The following is a 16,924-nucleotide window of genomic DNA, read 5'->3' on the forward strand; positions in this document are numbered from 1 at the left end:
TCGAGATAAGCCGTGTCCATTTACGGTATCTAATCTTATGGAGAACCTCCGAGAGGGGCCTCCTACCAACGTACCTCGTCATTTTAAATACGAATATTGGACCGATCTTCCGAACGATCCCATTTCATTTTCGATATAATTAATTATTTATCAGAGACGAAGCTGAGAGAAGGGGATAAAAAATTATGGATCGTATAGTCGTTGATCCTTCATTCATCACGTTCGAAAAAATTGACGAGCATAAAAGTGGAAACAATGTGGATAGAGGACTGGCTATAATGTTCGATGAATAGGCCGCAATATAGGTGGGATGCAATCGCTCCCAGGTTTGTTCACGAACCTACCCCAACAAAGTCGCAGCGACAGCAAAGCGGCTCACCCCCGTCGGTGCTCGGAAAAATGCCGAAACACGCCGGCAACGTGCCTTCGTACTCCCACCGACGCGAAACCGCCCCTATGTCAGCTCTCGACGAGCGGGTCATTGACATGCACCCTCATAAAGAGACTGCAGATCCCGCGCTCTCGTAAGCAGATACTGTCGTAACGTTTGCATTATTTCGAGATCGCTTCGAAGAACGAGACAACGAGAAGGAACGAGAGGGAGAGAGAGAGAGAGAGAAAGAGAGAGATAATCTTCTTTAAATCGATCCAACTGGTAACTCCATTTTATTTTCATTCGATCTCATTATCTTTACCATTTCTAATTTACCTCTTGTTGCGAAATGGCATCAACGAGCCGAACGATCCATCTTTTCAGGGTGATCGTTACGTCGAAAGCGCATTGATTATCGAACGCGATTATCGATAAAATGCATACTCTCGCGTAACAAGCAGCCCCGTGGCGTAAGTGCAACGGAAGCGTTACGCGCGAAATTTCGTTCGTAACAATGCATCGTTTTTTCATTCGCCGGCCAAAATACGAGCGACAGCAACCGGTGAAAATAGCTCGATCACTACCCATTGTCGAGAGGGGTAACCAGAGAGAGAGGAAGAGAGAGAGAGAGAGAGAGAGAGAGAGAACACGCAATGGTCTCTTCAGCTGGAATGAAAAATTCCAGCGAAGCGCGAATCTTGGTCGCTTCGAAGAGAAAAGCGACATTTCGACGATAATTCGCGTCGTTTTGCGTTGCGTCTATATCGACGAATTGCGAGAAGAGGAGAAGGATGAAGAGTCATCCTTCTCGTCATCGGGATAAATCATTCTCGACTGGCAGGCATTGAGTAGTCTAGCGGAAGATTTTCTCACACTCGGTGTCGGCCAATCGCCGCTCCGGATTTCGGCAGCAAATCCGCACGCTCAACCAATCGCCACACGTCGAGAGATGATCGATGACCGCAGAAATTACCGATTGTCGTCGTCGTCGTCGTCGTCGTCGTCGTCGTCGTCATCGTCGCCGCTGGTACCATCCCCTTTATCCGTCTTTTCCCTTTCTTCTATATCCATAACACTTGCATTTTTGAGCTTTACGACTAACGTTTTTTAAAAAGTTTTTCGGTTCCGAAATATTTACATTTCTTTCTTTTCCTCGTTCAAGCTTCTGTTCTTAAAAAAATTATATTTTTGAAATATAGAAATATTAATGGGAAATAATTTTAATGTTCGGAAAAAGTATGTCGTAAATTTTAGTTTAGTTTAATTCTATTGTTAAATTATTTATTACTTAGTTTATTACCGTTCTAAAAATTGATCTACGAAATTATCGTAACAAAGTATTTGCCCAGAGAAAGTTGTGGAAACGTACTGTTGGTCCAGCTTAGTCCAACGAGATACCATTTCTTGCCTACCTGAACTTTGAAATACAATGCGACACGACGGCGGTCTTTAAAGCTCTTTTATGGATCCTACCGTGTCGTCGGAAACACCCGGTATATAACATTGTTCGCGAAACAAAAGAATTTCCAAGCCTCCTCCTTCTCTCTTTCCCTTTTTCTCTTTTTACTTTCCTCCCTTGCGCTTTCGCTCCGTCGCCCCCCTAGCGACCAAGTGCACTTGTCCCTTTAAATCGTCGTGGTATACAGTTATGGTAATTATGATTACCCGAATTTCCTTTGATGCCTAATCGCTTTTTGGCAACCAACGTGCAAGAAAGAACGTTTTTCTTTACTCGCGCGTACTTGAAAATATTCTTTTCTCGAGATTATTTTGCCAGGAGCATTCGTGTTATTTCATAAAATTCGTAAACAATAATCGAGAAAAGGAGGACGCTCGGCTCGACGTCTTTCGTCAGAACCGTACTCGTTCGTTTTCAAATCGCACGCGAGTAAAGCGTGAGTCGAATTTCGATCGGTGCTCGCCTATGGACGCGAACAAAGGATTTTTGTCTCCTCTACCGTTCCGTTCGTTCCGTTTCGTTCCGTTCCTTTTCTTCCTTATCCTTCATTGCCCCTCCCCCCCTCTCTCTCTCTCTCTCGTAGCTCGCGTTCAACGAGAATGAAACTCGTGGAAAAGGCGATGATCGGCGAGTAAAGGATAGAAAAAAGAGAGAACGAGTAAGACGACGACGACGACGACGACGACGAAAAAGAAGAAATCCGAGTCGGTCTCTCGTACAGCGGATTGACGACGCATCGAAAATTAATGTGAATACCACGAAACTGGTCCCCGCGGTATTCGCCGACGGGAACGGTATTTCTGTATTTACCAATAGTATCGATGATATTTCTTCGTTTGTTCGACGATAAGATCTCTCGCGGGACGGCAGAACGAAAATTATAGGTTATCGCGGTTTGAATTATTTCCTTCTCGACGAGAGCCGATGGATCGGTTCGAAGATCGTCGTGGTCAAGTCGGCCGCCGACCTGAGACGAGCGAAGCGTAGTAGATCTTATTATTAGTTCGAGAATTAGTCTCGCGTATACGCTCTCCGTTAGACGAGTCGAGACGATCCTATCGATTCCTTTTCTTCGACGTTCGACGCTCACGGATTTATCGATCCACGAGGAGACGTGAATCATAAAAACTAATTGGCCAGCGCGAAATTCATATAACGTACTTGCCTAATGAGCTTCGTCCTTCGACAAAGATTTACAATCTCTTTATTTTATTTAGATTATCGCGTAAAACCTGCTTGACGTTAATTTCACGTTCCATTATAAAATGTCAATGTATGATATTATGAAAAAAAGATTGGAAAGGTTTCGATAGGTCGAACCTATCTCCACGGAACTGTAGCGATAATTAAAAAATATCGTTGAGGTCGAACGCGAGTATTCGGCCGAGACCACGTTTCCCGATCTTTCATCTTCCTTCTGTCTCTCCTCTCGTTCTATCTCGGCCGATACTTCATTTTTCTGACGCTCCTCTTTTTTACTTCTCTCGAGTTGGCTTCGATAATTAAAGTGGACGGCGTTTCGCAAAGAGAGCGAGAGAGAGAGAGAGAGAGAGAGAGAGGAGGACGACCTCCGCGGCGGCGAATCGCGATTAAATTTCGAGGAAAACGTGTGAACGAACTTTAATTGTGCCGCGGTGGTCCAAACAAAAGAAGCTGCATCCCCCTCGCGCTCCTCTCTCCCCTCGGCGGCTCGGCGCGCTTCGCTTTCCTCCTCTCGGCTCCTCGCCTCCCACCTCGCCAGACCGCTCGCTCTCTCGCGAGAGGCTGTACGAGCGCGTGCGCTCGAACGAGATGAGACGGAGCGAGCGAGCGAGCGAGCGAGCGGCCGCCCGCGAGAGAGAGAGGGAGGACGAGGAGGAGGGCGGGTGGGTGGCGGGGAGGAGGAGCGCTCTCAAGGTTAAGGCGAATCGCGCCGCGGATGACGTCAGGATGCAGTTAGACTAGTTTTAGTTTTAGTTCGAGGTCCAGCCTCCCTCTCGTCCCCCGGCCGTCCCCCTCTCGCTCCCTCTTTCTCGCGCCGCGCCAAACTGGACAAAGGATGTTGTGGGAACCATGGTGCCGACGAGTCTCTCGCGAATTCACGCCAAAGAAAAAGGGGTGTGGAGTTACTTTTAAACGCGATCTCCTCCTCCCCCGGGAGGGGAGATTTTTTCCGACTTTCTCTGGGATATATCCTCTTTTCTCTTCCACCGAAACATTCCCCTTGCTCCTTTCTTTTAATTACCTTTCGATCGTTCGAGACGCCGAAAAAAGAGGCGCTGACCTCGAAACGTCAGACTGGAGCGCGTTTGATAAATTGGCTCCTTTTGCCGGTCCGGTTATCGGTATTATGAGAGCCGGACGAGCTCGCGCGTTCGAATATTCTTCTTGCGGTGTCTCCGCGAACTGCACAAAATGTTTTTTATTTCCTTTCGAGTCGAATATTTTGTCCGAGTTGCGTCCGAGTCGGCTATTCGAATCGTTCGGTATTTCGATGCCGTTCGCACGCGCTTAGATTGTAAATTCATTGTCGTCGAGAATGGAAACGTTCCTGCTCCGGGCGTGTAAAAGTCGGCGCGAGACAAAGATCGCCCCGATCTTTCGTAACTCTGGCTCTATCGAGAACGTACGTACATAGGCGAGCACGTAAGAATCGGTGATCGCGCGATTACCATAAGAAGGGCTGTAATTTCACACAATGCTCCCCTTTTCTCTCTCTCTCTCTCTCTCTCTCTCTCTCTCTCCCTGTTTCTCTAGTACGAGTTGATCGTGTGCGTTCGAGGTAGCGATCAACTTTCTCGATTTCTCAATAAATTTTCAATGGCTTCGGAACGCGCGTGTCCGTTCTTATAGGTTTTTATAGGGAAGGTCGGAGAGAAAAATTTGATACGGACGATGGAACAGTGACGACGGAAGAAGGATCGAGAGCGGTCCTTGAATGGATCTCGAACGTGTCCCTTCCAGTTTCGTGTCCGAAAACTAGGCGCGAGCCGATCTATTTTTCGTCAGGTGTGCGCCTGGGGTCAACGCGTCGTTTTCTCCCCCCCCCCTTCCTATTTTTCTCGAACAAAACCTCCCCGAGAGTCATCTTCGCGATCGGCAACATTTTTCGTCGTAAGAACTTCTCGACCGGACGAAGGGAAAAGCAGCTTTCGAGTAACTCGTCCTGATAGATCTTTATTCTTTCGTTTCTCGCGTAGAAAACTCGTGCGCGGTTGATCGAGCCACGGTAACTCGATACAAAACCTGAATCCGATGAAGAAGGTACGAGAAATCTAAGCCGAAACGACGGACCCCTTTGACGCAGAATAACGCGTTATAATAGAAGCACGTTCCGTACCGTGATACGTCCTTCTCGAAGCGTTATAATGAGACAAAGAAAAGAAAAAGCAGCGAGCGGACGAATTTTCGAATCTCCGCAACCGACGTACGTATGTAGCCACCATTTTGTTAACCGACTTTTAAGAGTCACTGTACTCCCCGCGCGATAAACACTCGGCTATACCGCGGATAATGAAGAAGAAGAAGAGGAAGAAGAAGAAGAAGAAGAAGAAGAAGAAGAAGAGACGGAAAATAACGGTAAAGGTGTAAAAGCGTTTATCTCGTGCGAGGGAGAAAGGAAACGAGGAAGGCTGGAGAGATGCAAGGAAACGGGGCGACGACCAAGGTGACGAGAGAGAGAGAGAGAGAGAGAGAGAGAGAGAGAGAGAGAGAGAGAGAGAGAGCGGAGGAAGGTCGGGTCAGAGGAAAAAGGAAGAAAGATGAGGGCATTTGCCGTCGGGGTGGACGATTAAAATTTCAATTCGTTTTCCTCGCGAACTGAGTCAGCCCTTCTCGTCGTTCCATCGTCTTTCGCGAAAGACTCGGCGTGGTGAGGTCCGGGGCAAGCGCCATGGACCGCAGAGCCACCACTTTGTTATAATTTCCTTTAATGACGCGACCCTGCCCTCTTTTCCGCAGTCCCTTCTCTTCCTCCGACGACGACGACGACGGCGACGACGACGGCGACGGCGACTACGACATCGACGAATATTTTTATTACTTTTCGCTGTCTAGCGGTTGCGCCACGACGAGCTTCGCAACCTTACTTTCTCTCTCCCTTATCCTTCTTCTCGTCTCTCGAACCTTGGGTCACGAACCTTGGCGGTGCCAAAGTAACAAGATTTTACCATCTTGATTAAAATTTTATGCACAGATTGCGATCCATTTTTCTAATCGCAAGTAGACTATGAAACGGATAACGCGAGATATCTTCCTCTCAGTTTTCAGTTCATGGGCCGCCAAAGATGGTCGGCTTTCGATGTGGCGCGTAGGCGACACACGATGTGTTCAGGCTCATCGATATGCGTAACGCGGTCATCGATTTGCAAGCGAAGCTGCCTTTAGTTCTCTCTCTTCCTCCCCCTTCTCCCTCTCTCTCTCCCCCGATCCGTATTCGCGAGAAAAATGTTCCGCCCGGGGAAAAACAATTCCGCTTCGCGAAGGGAAGGAGAGACAGAAAGAGAATTTGTGTGTATGTGTGAAAGAGAGAGAGAGAGAGAGAGAGAGAAAGAAGGGGTCGCTCGAAATGTACGTCGTCGCACGTGTTACGAGGAAAGCTCTTTCCAGTCCCTGTAGGATCTCGTGACGCTCCTGGAAGGAGGATGAGAAGGTGGGGAATGAAAACGGGGGAATGGGGGGGAGGAGAAGCGATGCAATGGGGACGAGGTAGGATTTCCTTAATAAAATGGGGCGCAAACGCCACGCCAGCGAATATCTAGCTGATAGTGGTTCGGTCAGCTCGGCGTCCACCTCGGAAAATGCCGAGTAGGATGGAGCGGAGAAAAGAGGAGAGAGAGAGAAAGAGAGAGAGAGAGAGAGAGAGCGAGAGAGGGAGTCGGTTTGCCTGGCTCTGGAAGTCGTGGACGGCTTGGGTGTGTTGCTTAGGCTGATTCAATCTGATGCCGGAGAACGTTCCTCCTACACCCCCTTCCGTTCACTCCCAAACTCACCCTCTCTCGCGACGGTAGCTAGGATATTCCTCTCTCCTTCCATCTCCTCGCTCCTCTATCGGAGCTACGTATCCTCTATGTGTAGTCTATGTACGTATCTACATATATGTATATACATACATACATACATACGTACATACATATAGATATATATATATATATACCGTTTTTCCGACGATTCTCGTCGACTCCTTGTCGTTTTACTTTAATCGGATACGATCGTGAAATAGGGAAGGTTTCTTCTTGCTTCTTCCAAATTCACGTATTCCACGTGTTTGCGAAAGAACCAAATTTATCTCGACGCGTGTAAATTATCTCGTTGACGATCTTTCGGACCTAGTTTTAAATTCGCGCTAACGGCTCGTCGAACGCCAAAATCATTCTCCACCAGATATTTTCCTCCGAGGATCGATGGATCAACGCATTTTCGGCGCTATATTCTCGGCGAACTCGTAAAGAGGAATTAACATATTTCGAACCGTTCTTTCGAAAATCCAAAATAAACGTTTCTTTCGTGGTCCGAGGAAACGAAGTAAGTAAAAATCGAAGAGGGTGCCGAATACCCTTCGCCAACTTGGCATTATCCAAATCCGACACGTAGTCCGACGACAAAGGGATGCTCGTGATAACGCTGGTATGGAAATTATTGTTCGTGGTTGCGCGCGCGAGAGAGAGAGAGAGAGAGGAAAGCAAGTACCTCTTCTCGAATCGATATCGACCCTCGTTCGAAACTTCCGTTATCGTACGACTAGCCTACGGACATGTTTCGAGTTGTACGGACTCGTGATCGACAGGCTAATAAGTTTTTTAATCGAATGCGTTTCTTCCGGGATAGGCTTATTTATTTCTAAACGCACATGCGTAGTCATACGATGTCGTACTATACGCGTAATCTCGTAAAATTATTAAGTATAAATATAGTCATTATTTGAAGCATCTACGTGTACGATCGTCGTTACGAATATAGGTACTCTTACGTACATCTACCACGTAAGACGATATTTCTAGATATCTTATCTTATTTATAGATTTTCTTTTGCGAGTGAGTCAAATTCTCTCAGGATAAGAAATACTCGAGGTAGTGCTCGCTTCCGTTCCGTGGATATTGGTGGTTGTTTACCAAGGCTCGACAACGTTTACCTTTCTTTCGGCGGCTCTTCGTGTCGCATGCGATAGACGGATATATATTATTCAAATCTTGTATCTTACCCTTCTTAAAGAAAATATAAGCGATAAATTGGACACACGGTGTAAATTCCATACCTAAGATCAACAACGTAATGTCGTAAAGATTGCGTTTAAACGAAACTAGGATCGTAGCTTAAATAAAGAGATAAATCGTAAGAACGATAGCAATCGTTCATTAATTTACTTCTACCTATGTTCGATCGACCATGGAAAAGCGTGGATTTAACGGGAAAAAAATCATATCGCGTAAAAAATGGACGGATAGATGGAATGCTTCGCGATCGGTAGGTAGATCCCGCAAAAACTTGGATTCGATGCGCGATCTCAATATTCGATCTCGAAAAGCGAAGCGCATTGTTTCGAAGCTCGAGCCAGAAGGGCTGGGGAATCCCCATAAACTAATTCGTCCTTTATGTAAATCTATCACGTGACTTTAGTATCTCATGAATACATACATGCCGTAGACTTTTTCTCGAAGCAAAACGAGTGGTTTGAAAATGGAGACTTTCAATTTCGTCGAACGGTAGAGCCGGCATAACTTTTTTCAAAGATAAGTCGCAATTAGAAAGTTTTTAAAACTATTATTTCGTATTTCTTATACTCAACGGAAACTCCGTAAAAGCGACCCGAAGGTGCTTCGCGACAAAAGGAAGAGATAAGATTTTTTAATATCTCAAAAACTTTCAATTTCGTCGAACGATAGAGCTCACATAATTGTCTTCAAAAATAAATCTCCATTTGGATGTTTATAAAATGATTACTTCGTATTTCATATAGCCAACGGAAAATCTGTAAAAGCGATCCAAACGTGCGTGTCTTTGCAACAAAGAAAGAGATAAAATTTGTAGGACTTTATGACTCATCGGGGACAATTCTTTATTACGAGTAAAATGACGTCCGAGGTAATAAGGTGCAATAAGGTATCCAACAATTTATTTTATTTCCTTTCAAATAACATTTCGAAAGGTATTTCAAGTATCTCAAACTGTCATAAATTATTTCAAACTTTCACTTAGATCGTAAGGAGAGTTTCACTTGGAAAGTAAAAAATCACTTGGGCTAAACAATCGCCGAACATTTTTCGTATCCCGTACTAATTGCAAAGTCTTTCGACACGACTCGATTCGCGTTCCTCTCAAAAGCTCTTAATATTTATCTCATCTACGTAATTCAAAAGGAGAATTTTGCGTCGAAAAGATCGGTTACGCTATCGAATCTCTCGAATATTTCATTTTCATCGGGTGGTCGTGCGGTGCAACGTCGTAAACGTATTCATAGAGAGCTCTTAGAGGGAGGAAAATAGTTGTAGGAGTGTCGGAGGGGGGAGGGGAGAAAGAGAGAGAGAGAGAGAGAGAGCAAAGGAGTGTCGCATTCTGTATGCAAAGTGCACGAGTCGAGAAGTTGCTTCCCCGCGTAGAAAAAAGGATATCGTAAAAAAATGCAAGGTTACCCACATTTCCTTTTTTATTCGGCCGAGAGCGGCTTCGTGGCCGGAGTCGGGGTGATGCCGAAGCAAGATGGAGAGAAAGAGGGACGGAGCGAGGGAAGCTGAGCGGAGAAACGAAGGGAAGCGGGATCTGTTCACGAGATAGAAAGACAGAAGGAAGGAGAGAGAACGAGAGAGAGAGAGAGAGAGAGAAAAGGATCGTTCCTTATCGTCCGATAATACCTTTGCGATTTTTTCTCAGGCTTCACTCGAGCGAATCGGTTATATTTTATCGAAAGGTGGATGAAAGGTAAGAGTTTGTCGCGTTACCGAATTAACCCGAGAAATTAGCTAATTCTCAACCCGTTCTGAAACGAAATAACGAGTCTCGTAAAAACGAGGAAAAGCAAAGAAACGCGACGACGTTCGTTCTTTCGTAAACGTAAAAAGACCCGAGCGATCGTTTGGAAGGATCTCGGTAAATGCGAGTTGCAAATCGGTCTATTTAGACTTTATAAACGACAAGGTCAAACGAATCAAAGTCGCGAAGGGATTAAAGCGGAAGAATGGAAGGAGGTCGGGAAAGGCAGGTTGACTCCTGCGTCAACGTCGCTAACTCTCTTCGATCGAGAAACTCGAGCTTCGACCGTGGGAGTTTTCGAAAAATCTCACCCAACAAAGTTTCACGAGTAGCAAGGACGCTACGCTCTACGAGAGAGCATACATCACAGCTGTGCGAGGATTCTCCTGTCGCACGCGCACGCGCACGGAAGGAGAGATAGAACGAGAGAGGGAATCGCTCTTTCTCGCGAGAAATAGAAGTGGAAGAAGAAAGGATAGAGAGAGAGAGAGAGAGAGAGAGAGAGAGAGAGAGATGGAGACAACGACGAAGAAAGAGATGGAAGAGTCAGCGTAGTCCTGCAGGATCCTACATCGTCTTTCGAGACGATGACGACGACGACGACGACGACGACGACGACGACGACGACGAAGCGGTTGTGGGAGCGAGAGAGAAGAGAGGGAGGTCCGGAACGCACGGAGACGGACTTGGTGGGGGTAAGGTGCGCTCGACGTCTCAAATTTGGTTGGCTGTCTCGAGGCGCTGCCAAGCGGCTCCCTCTCTCTCTCTCTCTCTCTCTCTTTGGCGCGCACTCCTCGCTACGAGGAGGAATCGCTGTAGATCGACCGTGCTATACTGTAGAGAAAGAGAGAGAGAGAGAGAGAGAGAGAGACTCGAAGAACGACGAGAGTGGGAGTCTCGCAGTGGTAGGGCGACGTTCGGTGATGCAGAATGAGAGCGAGGGAGAGAGAAGGAGAGAGAGGATAGAGGGAAGGCGGTAAAAGAAGGAAAGGAAGGAGGAGTGGGGAGGTAGCGGCAGCAGCGCCTTGGCGCGCGAGCTACCATAGAACTCGAAACTCTCGAATTCCAAGCGACAGAAGAGTGCCGGCTCTCGCACGAAGCGGGCATGGATATAGCTTGAGAGTGAATTCAAGAAGATAAGCATAGAAAAGTAGTAAATGGTGTATCAGTGAGCATGAGAGGGATGCACGAGAACGATCCGTGGACCAATGAGTCACTCACCAACGTCTTTATCCAAAGATAAAGTACTTACGATTGGTGTTAGCGATTGAATCCACGTCGTCGTCCTCGTCATCGACGTTCTTGTGATTTCGGTTTTCGGTTTCGGTTTCGTTCCGTTTTCATTTTCGCCGCGTTTTCGTAATACCTTGGTGTTTCTCACGGCTTCCAAAGTGTGTTGGTGCATCGAGAAAGGAAAGGGAGATATAGAGACGATAGTCGCGAGTGATACTTTCGACGGCCGCGGCCGCGGAGGGGATGGATTGTAGCGGCACGGCGAAGGTCATAGTAAAAAGTGAAGCGACATCGTGACAACCGATGATCCAGCCAAGGGATCGCACTCGTCGAACCGTGCGATCGTTCCTCAAGGAGTCCCGCTTCGAGATGATCGACAGAAAGTAAACCTTAAGCATGTGAGAAAGATTCAGATAGAAAGAAAGAACGTTTTCGCATTTTGTCTCTTTCGATTCGTTATCGTCTATTTTTCTTCTTCCCTTGTCGCTTTTTTCTCCTTTAGTTTCATTTTTATTTTATCACTCCCGCGACTGATCTCTTTTTTCAGAGAACGCGCGCAAAGTCGGGACGGAGTCGAAGACACGACGCGTCACAAAAGTTCCGAGACGCTCGATGTTACTGTCGCTTCTACGATTCGTCGAATTCCTCGTGATAACTTTGGGAAGAGAAAAATGACGATGCCGTACGCGGCGAATCGGCAGAAGTCGCAGAAGCCAATGTGCTTCACGTTGATCCGGACATTTATGATTCGTTTAGGTGCGATCATATGATAAATGTAGAACACGTTGTATCCCATTCTTTTTCTTTTTTATTTCTTCTTTTTTTCCGTTCTACCGCCACCTCCCGATCATCGAGATAAGAGGCAATATAAAAGCTATGCTTTCGATTCGATTCTCTCGAACGCGTTATTTCTGTGATGTGCCGTATGTGAAAAAGCTAGCGCTCCTCGACGACGATCGTAATAGTAGGTGAAAAATAGACTAAAAACTAATAGACTGAGATAGAAAAAGGGTCGGATATAAAATTGAACGATAATCGCGGTGGAAGTGATAGAGAAGAGATATAGATCAGCCTTCGCGGTTCGAGCGCGATCGCGCGCGTCCCCTATGCGGACCTTCTCCGCGCGTTAATTCGTCCGTCCGTCCGTCCGTTTCTTCGTCCGTTCGTTCGTCCGTTCGTTCGTTCGTTCGTTCGTTCGTTCGTTCGTTCGTTCGTTCGTTCGTTCGTCCGTAGAGCAAAGACTTTCCAACGTAGAGAGACGTAGGTAAACGAAGACAGATGGACCGACGGCAGGAACGGGAATAATACGCGAGAGAAGAAAACCATAATATGAGTGAGATGACGAGCGTGGAAAAGCAACAAGAGCACCAACAGCAGCAGCAGCAATACGTTGGTGGCAGTTCCAATTCGGAATATCACTGCAAAGATTGCGACTTGTATTTTGAGAGCGATAAGAGTCTCAGGGTGCATTTGTGTTATCATCAAGAAAATCTATCTACGCGTTGGACAAATCAAGCGCAACAAGAGGAGAGTAATAACAACAATAGTAAGGCTGGAAATCATAACAGTGGCGGTAGTCACGCGAATGTTAAACGCGAGAGCGTAACGGCACCGGCGGACTCGTGCGAGTCTTCTTCGACATCGCCTTCTCAGGAACCATCTTCTTCGCATCACCAGCATCAAGAGCAACAGCAGCAGCAGCAGCAGCAGCAGCCGCCGCCGCAGCCGCCGCCGCAGCCGCCGCCGCCGCCGCCGCCGCAGCCGCAGCAGCAGCAACAGCAGCAGCAAGAGCAACAACAACAAACGAGTCAAAGTTATAATCATTTTCATACACCAATGTACAGCGAAACAAGTTACTTTATACAAAACGACTCGGCCTATCTCCTCTCCCATCATTATTCATCGTCTCAAGACGACGTTTCGAACAATGTCGGCGTTACTGGTGGTGGCGGATATTCGCGTTACCATCCGTATCAACATCAACAACATTTTCCAACGGAGCGTACCTGCTCGATCAGCTCGACGAGCCCGCAAAGTCCGCCGCTTCAGTGCGACAAATGCGGTGCCGTTTACGAGGATGCGAATCAACTCGGCGAACACGTTCGAACGAGTCATTCGACCTCGCCTAATGTTTATCCGGGTCAACCGCAGTATCAACAATTAGGTGGCAGTCCTCAACAACAAAATCAGCCGCAGTTGCATCCGTCTCCTACTCAACCGAGTCAACAACCGCAGCAACAGCAACAGCATGGTTACGAGTATAATGGCGGACAAGCGATGAAATCGTCGGAAGTGAAACAAGAACCGGAGGAACAGGCCGAGATCCTCGATCTGGACTCCCACAAGGTTCAGACTCACAGATACGAGGAAGAATTGATGAGGCTTCATCATCATCAACAGCATCAACAAGACTTACAGATGCAGATCCATCAGCAGCAAGTACTCCAACATCAACAACAGAGGAGCGGATCGCTTCCGGTGGGTTCTATGTTGGGTTGGCCACCGGGCGGTCAACCGCACGAGTACCATCCGGGTCTTCCATCTATGGGAGGTATGGACAACGTTTCGCCAATATCCGATCAGGGACAGTTCATCCGCGGCCAACACATGTCCGTAGTGGAGTCATCCCGACATCCTGGCTCTCCCATTATCACCAGCACGCAAACGATGCCTACGCATCAATTGCCAGCGACTCTATTGCAACAACCACCAAAAGCTCCGCCATTGGCCAATCAATCGTGGAAGAGTAACGAGGCACGACGGCCAAAAACTTACAACTGCACCGCGTGCAACAAGTGGTTCACCAGTTCGGGCCATTTGAAAAGACACTATAATACTACCCTTCATAAGAACGCCGTGAAACAAAGCAATCAACCGGATCCGGCGAATCTACCGATAAGCGCGCACCATCATCCTGGCAGGGATAACGGTGTCGGACACGGACACGGTCATGGAAGTGTCAGAGGTACCGGCCCGTCGAGGTCGTCGCCAGAGTTATCATCCTCTGCCAGTCCCCCAAACTTGATTGCAGGTCCCTCGGGCGAGGCGGCGAGGGGCCTGCTGCACACGCCCACCACCACCACCACCACCACCACCAGCACTCTCTACAACAACAACAACAATTCCAGCAACAGCAGCAACAGCAGCAACGAATCTTCGGTGGTAGTTCTTGCTCAACAACAGCAGCAACAGCAGCCACAGGGTTCAATGGTTCTCTTGGGCTCCACAATGTTGCCTCTCAATTCCCCGGGTCAGTCGCCAATGGCGGCGCATCATCAACAAATGGGCTCATCGCCGCCACAATTGGTTCAACATCATCACCGGCACCAACATCAACAGCAACAGCAGCAGCATCATCAGCAACAGCAACAGCAGCAACAACAGTTGCACATACCAATGGATTCGCCATCGGGCCAAATCCACATACATCATCCCATGAATTCTCCTATCTCGGTAATGCAACCGCACCCGGGGCCCCATCTGAGTTCGCCTTCGCAAATGGGCTCGTCTCATCCGCACCACCTGACTTCGCCTACAACGTCGGGCTCGGTTCATCCAGCAATGGTTTCGTCGCCCCCTGCGATGGGGAATACTACGACCCCTCAACAGGTTTACCCAAACGCTTTGCCCCCCCACGTTACAACTTCTACCAGCATGGGCCTGCTGGAGTCTATCACCATCCAACTAACTACTACTGGTAATTCGCTATTGCCGATTTCTTCGGCCGAGCAGCAGCAGCAGCAGCAGCAGCAGCAGCAGCAGCAGCAGCAGCAGCAGCAGCAACAACAACAACAGCAACAGCAGCAGCAGCAGCAGCAACAACAACAACAACAACAACAACTGCAACACCAGCATCACCATCTTCATCAGCAGACCCAAGATATGTTACCCGGTTTTGGAACTTTTAGTAACCATCAAAGATCTTTGCCGAGCTTCACCCAATTCGGCATTTCCGGGTTCTTGGTAGGCCACGATCAAGTACAGGCCGTTAACGTGGGGGGGCTAAGTCCGGAGGAGAATCGATCTCCTCAAGACAGATCCTTCGAGTCTCCCGGATCCAGTTATGATACCTATAGAAATTCATCGCCGCGATACGAGTCTTTGACGAATATGGATATGTCGACGATGCAAGTAAATACCGATGGCATGATTGTTAAACAATATGAGATCGAGAATCAACAGCAACATCATCTCGTGCAACAATTGCAACAACAAATAGGTGAACAAGAACAACAACGGCAGCAAATCCACGAAGCTAACAACAATCTACCGCAACATGTGCAGGCTAAGGAAGAACTCAATCCGAACGTTGGCCTGCAACTCGAAGAAAATCCAAAAGCGAAAATTGCAGGCATGCTCTTGAGCAAGGAGCATCAGGTAACCAGCACAAACACGGGCTCGCATTACATCTCCCAGGATGGTTTACATAAGTGTATCGAATGCGACAAAGTTTTTAACAGAGCATGCTACCTGACTCAGCATAACAAGAGCTTCCACTCGGGTGATAAACCATTTAAATGTAATCAGTGCGGTAAAAGATTCCCCCTCGAGTACCTGCATGCGAAACACCTGCAGAAGCATGCTGGCGACAAACCGTACAAGTGCGAGATCTGTCCAAAGCAGTTCAACCACAAGACCGACCTCAGACGGCACATGTGTCTCCACACGGGGGAAAAACCATATGCTTGTGATAATTGTGGAAAAGGTTTCATCAGAAAAGATCACATGATGAAACATCTTGAAACGCATAAAAAAAAATCAAATAATCAGAATGTCCTTTTGCGGGCGTGATTAAAGTGGATTTGCTGGCGTGGCTTCCGTCAGCGACAACGAGGACAACGACAACGGCAACGGCAACGGCGATGGCAATGGCAACGGCAACAACTACAATTACAACGACGACGACGACGACGACGACGACGACGACTACTACTATTACTACTATTACTACTACTACTACGACGACGACAACCACGACGACGACAACCACGACGACGACGACGACGACGACGACGACGACGACGACGACGACGACGACGACGACGACGACGACGACGACGACGACGACGACGAAGACGACGACGAAGACGACGACGAAGACGACGACGAAGACGACGACGAAGACGAAGACGGCGACGGCGACGGAAACGAAGACGACGACGGCGACGATCAATGTTGTGTCGATGCAACCGAGAAAACGAGTCAGAGAAAATACAATTGAACGATATTAGCGAGATATTGGATGTTTTCTCAATGTGTGAATTTCTTATTTGATTTAAGTATATATTTATATTATTAACAATTCTATTAATATTCTCTATTTCTTGCACTACGTAATCATTTATTTTATTTTCTTTTTTTATTGTTGGAAATTCTATAAACTTTGAGTTAAAAAATAGACGTTCGAAAGCGTCACAATACTACTTTTTATATTCGATTTTATTAATTATTTTATTCTTCGAAGGTACGTCGAAATTTGATTTCTTTTTTTTTTTTCATTTTTTTATTTATTCTTTTCTATTAGTCGGTCTTATTCTCTCTCTCTCTCTCTCTCTTTCTCTCTCTCTGTTTTTTTCTATCTCTCTCTCTCTCTCTCTCTCTCTCTCTCTCTCTCTCTCTCTCTCTCTTCCCCCTTTCTCCCCTTCTCTCCCCTCCCCCTCTCTGTCTAGTTAGTACTCGACAAAGTGATATTTATTCTTACGACGCGTATATCTTAACGTTCGTAATGCGATCCTTGAAAGAGTCGCGATATTCAGAGTCGATCGTAGATAGCTTATTCGTTTCGAGAGCAGCTCGACTCGAAAAATCGCGATCTTCTAGGATGTTTCGATCGATCCAATTTCGACTATTTTATTTTTAAATAGTTGCTATTTGATCATTATCGCTCACTATTAATGTCGACGAGACGTCAAAC

General features: G+C 47.1%; 1 protein-coding gene across 1 annotated transcript; it reads left to right on the forward strand.

Moving 5' to 3' along the window:
- The first annotated feature begins 10,675 nt into the window (after positions 1 to 10,675).
- LOC122636219 (alpha-protein kinase 1) lies at positions 10,676 to 15,917 on the forward strand. The gene is made up of 2 exons (XM_043827207.1): positions 10,676 to 11,408; positions 11,558 to 15,917. Exon 2 carries the CDS (start codon positions 12,340 to 12,342, stop codon positions 15,799 to 15,801), a length of 3,462 nt encoding a protein of 1,153 aa, XP_043683142.1. The 5' UTR covers positions 10,676 to 11,408; positions 11,558 to 12,339; the 3' UTR covers positions 15,802 to 15,917.
- Positions 15,918 to 16,924: the final 1,007 nt, after the last annotated feature.

Source organism: Vespula pensylvanica, chromosome 21 (genome assembly GCF_014466175.1).
Source record: "Vespula pensylvanica isolate Volc-1 chromosome 21, ASM1446617v1, whole genome shotgun sequence".
NCBI classification, from domain to species: Eukaryota; Metazoa; Arthropoda; class Insecta; order Hymenoptera; family Vespidae; genus Vespula; species Vespula pensylvanica.

Coding starts and splice junctions, on each gene's coding strand:
- LOC122636219 (XM_043827207.1), top strand. CDS start 12,340: ATGAGTGAGATGACGAGCGTGGAAAAGCAACAAGAGCACCAACAGCAG.